Here is a 6,828-nt window from a genome sequence, read left to right on the forward strand (position 1 = left end):
GCAATTAATTTTTAAAATTCTGCGTTATATTTGAGATACCCCCCCCCCCCCCCCTCTTGGGTTGCTATTTGGACCAATGGGGCTGCGTCCCGTTTGTTTTAACTGTTATCTCTGGGCTTATAGGCCTTTAGGTGTTGGGGCTTTGTTCTCCTTAGGTGCTGTCTTGGTTGGCATCTTCCCAATCAAGGATATGGGTCTCGAATTGGAATTTTTGTGCTATTCTTGTCCTACTAATCTATGTAACATTTTCAAAGGTTAAAAATATTTCTTTTTTCTGTTAAAATAAATTTAAAAAAAAAAATCACTGAGGCAGCTTAAATAATTAAAGGATCACTTAAAACCTATTCAAAGACCTCTTATACTCTTTAACACTTGGAGCATAGCCGCCATGAAACCATTTGGCTTCATTAAAATATGTTCCTGCTAATTAAGTTCTTCATCTGGGATTTCGGAGAAAATATTGTATTAGTATCAGTTTTTTACTAAATAATATCCACACAGACTGATTCTTAACTAATCAAACACACAGTTTGAAGCTTACTGCAGTTTTTGCATAGTCGGTGGCATATGATGTTCCTTTCTTAGCCATCTCATCATTGATCACGTTATAAACATCTAAAACGGCTTGATAATATAGCTTCATGTAGTCTAGAAGTTGATCCAAGGCTCTCATTTTTCCCACCTGAAAATCAAGTAGCCAATTTGAATGCCTTATCTTGCATTAGATGAAATCTGAATTAAGATCGGGAAGGGGAAAGAATGAAACCTCTCAATTGCATCGGTGAAGAGAACAAGTTCTTCCAAGGTACACCATAAATGTCGTCCATAATTGAAGCCAAGGTAATTGCTTTAGTTAGTAATATTGATGCTCAAAGCACACACCCATCATCCATAATTAATTAGCTCCCTCTGGTGCAACTTTTGCAATAGGTAAAAATCCAATTTTGCAAACTCCAGTAGAGTTTTGTTGTGGGAATCATCTTGTTTTTAGCGGCATAGTGATCCAAATAGGTGTTCATAAGATTACTTGATCTTCGGGTGATACAAGGGGAAGTAGAGATAGATTGAAATGGGAATTTTATTGATGAAAGGGATAGAGATGGGATCGAGCATTTCATCCCAATTAATTCGTTACATACAAATGCTTGCCCTCCTCCTCGCTCTACCTCACCTTTCTACACAACTGGGAAATGAAAACAGAAAGGAAAAACAGATCTTTTATTGAAAACAGAAATTGGCTATTGCAACATCACACAACATTCCTACTTGGCACCGTATCATTGGGCTCAACCTTTTGCAAGAGAGATTTCAAATTGGCACAGAATCAACAAGTACCGAGGTCACTATTTCCTTGAACTTGGCCCCAGAATGTGTGTAACTATCTGCATCCTTGTACACAATATGAAACGTTCGTGCCACATTGAAAACTCTCAAGAGGATAGGCATTGGGAAAGCGGATGGGCGGAGGCACTCTGAGTTGTTGTCTTTCCATGCACTTATAACTTGTTTCTGAAATTCAGCAACGGCCTCTTCTTCTGTCGCACCATATTGTTTCATGTAGCATTCAACTGATGAGGCTGCGTGACCTCTTTCTTGCTCAAACTACAGTTGCACCATCACAAATGTTAGCATGAAAAAAGAGGTAGTACAAAGGATCGATGTCATAATAATATATATGCTGTATTATGTGTCTATCGCTACTTTAGAACAAGTTATATCCTCAATCGATCTTACCGCGTGGGAAACGACGTCGTCCATGAGCCTGCCAATCACTCCAGAAGCTTCAACAATTAAAGGATCACTGATAACCCAATCAAAGGCCTCTTTGGTCGCAACCTCTCCCATTCCAACAAGGGAAGCGGTCGCAAGTGATCGGAGACCAGCACTCAATTTCCCAACTGGCATATACTCTTCCATGGTTGGAACATAGCCTTGGTGATACCATTTGGCTTCAATCAAGTATACTCTAACCATATCTTTCAACTGCAATTCATTTTGAGGACAATTAACGAGTAAGTACTAGTGGACGGAATTCTAATTAACTTCTAATAAATTGTTAAAATTAAACAAAGAAGTCAGTTTGTTTGAGGCGAAGTACTGCAGATTTGGCATATTCGACTCGATATGATCTTCCTTGCTTGGCCATTTCATTCTCAATCATGTTGTAAGTATCCAAAATCTTCTGATAAAAGTGTTTAATGTAGTCAGGAAGTTGATCCGGGGCACTGACATCCCACCTGAAAATCCAAATAGATTATGGGAAATGACCAAGGGGTAGAGCAATATTTGTGGAAACCAAATTTAGATAATAACTTTACATTCTACTTTTAGATTTCGAAATTTATACTCTAGCATAAATTGATAACGTTCCGTCACAAATTCAAGATTCAAACACAGTGTAGGAATCTCAACTTAAAGCATTTCAAGGTTTTGATACTCTTGTGAGAACAGGTCAAATAAAAAATAGTTTAAGATCACGACGGAGAGGGGAATTTTAACCTTTGAATTGCATCATGGTAGAGCACAAGTTCTTCGATGGTCGCATTGCTAGCATCATATAAGTCATCATTAATGGAAATCAAGGAAATCAATTTGGTTAGAATCCTTATAGCAGGAAAATATTGGGGCTCATAGTACACTCCCAATATCCAAAAGAACAACTCCACCCCTCTGTCTCTAGCGAAAGGTAGTTTCCCTGCAACGTCCAAATCTTTCCACCACCTAAACCCAAAAATTTTACGGTTAAAAAAAGCGAAATGACGTATTATTGATTGTATGTAAAACATAGGTCTAACATGTAATACCCCGGATTTCGTGGTGAAGATGAACTGATGATGTAGCATTTTTTACGAAATGCTAAAAAGTCTTCAAAAAAGACGATACAGGCGATACAACCTTAGGTTAGTAAGTTTTCCATCAGATGCTCTTGTCCTTTTAACCTTTGTATCTTTTCAGAGATTAATAAAATTCTTTTGCCGAAAAAAAAAAAACAAACAAACTAATCAAGAGCTTCTAGATAGGCTTATTGAACAGTTCATATCATGTCACCTTGTGAATTCACTTAGCTCTCTCTGGTGCAATTTCTGCAATAAGTTGAAATCTAATTTCGCAAAATCCAATAGAACTTTGTTGTGGGAATCATCTTTTTCATAGAAGGAGATATAATGCCTTGACTCGAGCCTTGTCAAGCCCAGGTGGATGGGCTGATCTAGAGCATGAACTACTAGTGCTGCAATTGGATTATTGCTCAAGTTTGGTAGTGCAGAATTGAGGTGAGTGGTGGTAAATTCCAGTGCTTCATCTAGTATATCTTCTTGATGCACCCTCAGATGTGTAGCTTCGTACAAACTCAACAATCCTCTCACATCACCAATCAATGATTCCTTAAATTTCCCTTCGTCATCCTTGAATTTGTTGAATACATCTGCTTAAACCATTCAAAAACATGCATGCACGATCAATTTGAAGAAATATGAAAATTATAAGAAATTGTAACGAGAATCCAGTAGTTGTGGCGTTAGAAATTTTCATGATAGTAGTCAAAAGGCAATTATTTTTGTATAATAACATAATTCCCTTGCCCCTGGATCGTATGATCAATCCTATAATTGTTGTTTACCATCTGAATAGGATTTAGTATTCAAAAATCCTATTAGCACAAAAAAAAATAAAAGGCTTTCCGGGCTCCACTAAAAAAAAACATTTTGGCTATGTTTCCCGAGAATGTATATAAGATTTCAAAGGTCTCCTTTATCGTCATTTATACGCCCTTTTTTTTTTCTTAATTGGTCCTGTTTCCTACTTTTTGATGAATTTTTCTCGATCAATTACAAATACTTACATATACAAACTCACATTCACATGGAAACGCGCACACACACAGTACACATTCAATGTGTGTGCGTCTAGGTTTATATATCTTTTCGCTGAGAATAACAGATTTTAACCAAAATATGGATACTACAAAAATCGGGAATGTAACCAAATAAATATGGGTAATAAGTAAAAGAGAATTACCACAGGAGACAGGATATCCTTGCTGTCTAAGCACTCGAAATGAGAGAGCCACAGTGTAAAGATCTTCATCGTTGGCCATTTCATGATAGGTTTCATATATGTGCTGTAATGTTGTCTCAATCTCTGTTTCGAAATGGTAGCCTACGCCTAGGCGTTGAATTGCATCAATCAAGCTCAACTTCTGTGAAAGTTTATCAGCACTTGCCACTATCATCTCTCTGACTTTTTCTTTGAGCTGCTCAATTCTTTGCTCCGTTTTAACATCCGGTTCCTATGAAAACAATGATAAATATGCTCATTTGAAACTAGTCTAATTAATGTAGTTGTCTTCCATGATACTAAACATGTCACAAATGGGTGCCACATATTACGTCTATGAACTATATAGTGTTCAAACAACGGTACTTGTCACCAAAATATTACCGAAACATTTGTAACCATGAAATCAAATATCCCTAACAATCTTGACTTTGTGAAGAGAATGAGGAAAGTATATATGATGGAAACGAAGATAGTGAAATTATATATATTGCCACATAACTCAATCAAATAAGAATATTTTTATGCTTGTTTTTTACTATATATTCTAAACCGAGATTAATATATTAAAAAATTGCATTTATGTTGATCATATTGAAAGGGTGTAAGGATTTAATTTAAGTATTCTACATATGATTCAAGACAAGCTTAGACAATTTTACCATGGCGACAGAAGCATAGGCAAGGAAATAATCTCCCCAAACACTCGGATGAAAATTTGCAGAGCGACGTGGAGGGCCCTCGGGTACTTGGCCATGGGTCAATGTAAGAGTTTGGATGTCCTCCTATTCTAAAAAAAATTATATAATAAAGATTGCTTGCGAATATAGGTCAAGAATACCCTCTTCTTGGCCAGGTACACTGTATTTCAATGGTTGATTAGATTCATTTTTTTAATCAGCGAAGAAAAGTTGATTATATACTTGTAACTAAGGTTGTGTTCTTATTAACTTAACTTAAACTTAACTTAAATTTGAAAATTGTCCTTACTTGAATTTTTTTTGCATTTGTTAGTTTTTCGCCATTTTTTGTGGGTTATTGATTCATCTCAACGAGGGGAATCAGAAAAGTAAATTTTTTTTTTTACTTTTCGCCAAATATTTTGACAAATAACTACTTTTTAGCAACAAAAAAAAATCACTTTTTGGCCCAAGAAGTGATTATTGCTCAAAATACTTGGGTAGAAGTAAAAAAAATTTACTTTTCCGATTCCTCTCATCGAGACAAATTAATAATCTACAAAACGTTGGCGCAAAACTAACAAATGCAAAAAAAAAAAAGATCAAAATTTCAACTTTAAGTTAAATTCATAAGAACGCAGCCTAAGTACATATTAGGTCAATTCAAATCTATGAACGGGTCAATGTTGTTTGCTTACGTTTTCACTTCAAGTTTCCTCCCTCGCAATCATTTGAATTGTGGAAATTAAATATTAGGTTTGTTTGTCTAAGCTCGTGCATGCAGCTAATTAAGAGATTAACAATGCATGCATGGCTGGTCGTATTTATTTATTTTGGTCGGCAAAAGAGAAATGGTGAAAGTACATAAACACTCCCTCAACTAATATTCTTTCTCGTAAACACCCCTCACATTGAAAAGCGTCCATGGAGACCCCCTCAACTACTCCGTTTACGTAAGTGACCCCCTTCCGTCTTAGAACCGTTTGCTGAGAGGTCACACATCAGTAATTTGGGCCTTTTTTGGACAAAAATGCCCTTTGACAGCTATATACATCTTCTTCTTCTCTCTCTTTGATAGCTATATTCTTCTTCTTCTTCTTCCTCCTCCACCACCGACTTCACCACCTCCATTACTGTCACCACTACAATTCCAAACCACCACGCAACCACCCAATCACCATCATTGACCCCCCCCCCTCCCACACTCGGTCACCACAAATCACCAATTTTAGAAAACCCCAACATCAAACCCTAACTCGGGAGTCATACTGCATAAGCTATTAATTAGTACCCCCGAGAGTAAAGGTGACCTCGCTGCCGAACACGGGCATTGGACCCTGCAACTCGTTGTTCTGCAACGAGACGTTGGCTAATTTCAGAAGACCCATCAGAGAGGCCGACACGATTCCGGTAAGCTGATTGCCCCTCAGCTGCAAATCAAACAAATCAGTGCATCCCAACAGATGCGGAATCGAACCCGTGAACGAGTTATGGTGGATCCAGACCTGGTACAATTGGGTCATCGAGCTCAACACATCAGTTGTTCGAGATAACCCAACGAGCTGATTGTTGAGCCATAGGTTTACCATATCGGAGCTACTGAAAGACGGCAACAATGACCCAGTGAGGTTGTTGTAAGACAGCCTTAGGTTCTACAAATTGGGGAAAGAAGAGAAGAAGTCTCGAACGGACCCCACGATGCCGGCGCTGCTCGCGGACAGAGTTGTCAAGCTGCTGGAGGGAGGTGAGATTGGAGAGAGAATGGAGGGGGCCGGAGAGGAGGTTGTTTTGGAAAGAGAGGGAGGTGATGTGGGAGAGCTGGTTGAGGGTGGAGGGGAAGGAGGCGGAGAGGGATTTGAAGGCGAGGTTGATAGAGGTGACCCAGGCGAAGGAGTCGCAGGAGACGCTGGTCCAGGTGCAGAGGTTAATGCCGGTCCAGCCAAAGGGGCGCGGGGGAGAGGAGGGAGAGGAAGGCGGTCATGGTGGTAGCGTCGGGGGAGGAGGCGGAGGAGGAGGATGGAAGAGAGAGAGAGAGAGAGAGAGAGAGAGAGAGGAATTTGTATGGGAGAGAGAGAGAGAGAGAGAGAGAGAG

At 38.7% G+C, this 6,828-nt stretch overlaps 1 protein-coding gene across 1 annotated transcript; it reads right to left on the minus strand.

Annotated features, from left to right (window-relative positions):
* Positions 1-1,060: 1,060 nt before the first annotated feature.
* Positions 1,061-6,325, minus strand: LOC131328740 ((-)-germacrene D synthase-like). The gene is made up of 9 exons (XM_058361642.1): positions 6,028-6,325; positions 5,850-5,878; positions 4,719-4,841; positions 4,018-4,288; positions 3,049-3,424; positions 2,500-2,721; positions 2,099-2,237; positions 1,735-1,983; positions 1,061-1,602 (listed from the first exon to the last, which is right to left on the minus strand). Exons 1-9 carry the CDS (start codon positions 6,323-6,325, stop codon positions 1,309-1,311), a joined length of 2,001 nt encoding a protein of 666 aa, XP_058217625.1. The 3' UTR covers positions 1,061-1,308.
* Positions 6,326-6,828: the final 503 nt, after the last annotated feature.

This window comes from Rhododendron vialii, chromosome 6a (assembly GCF_030253575.1).
Source record: "Rhododendron vialii isolate Sample 1 chromosome 6a, ASM3025357v1".
Lineage (NCBI taxonomy): Eukaryota > Viridiplantae > Streptophyta > Magnoliopsida > Ericales > Ericaceae > Rhododendron > Rhododendron vialii.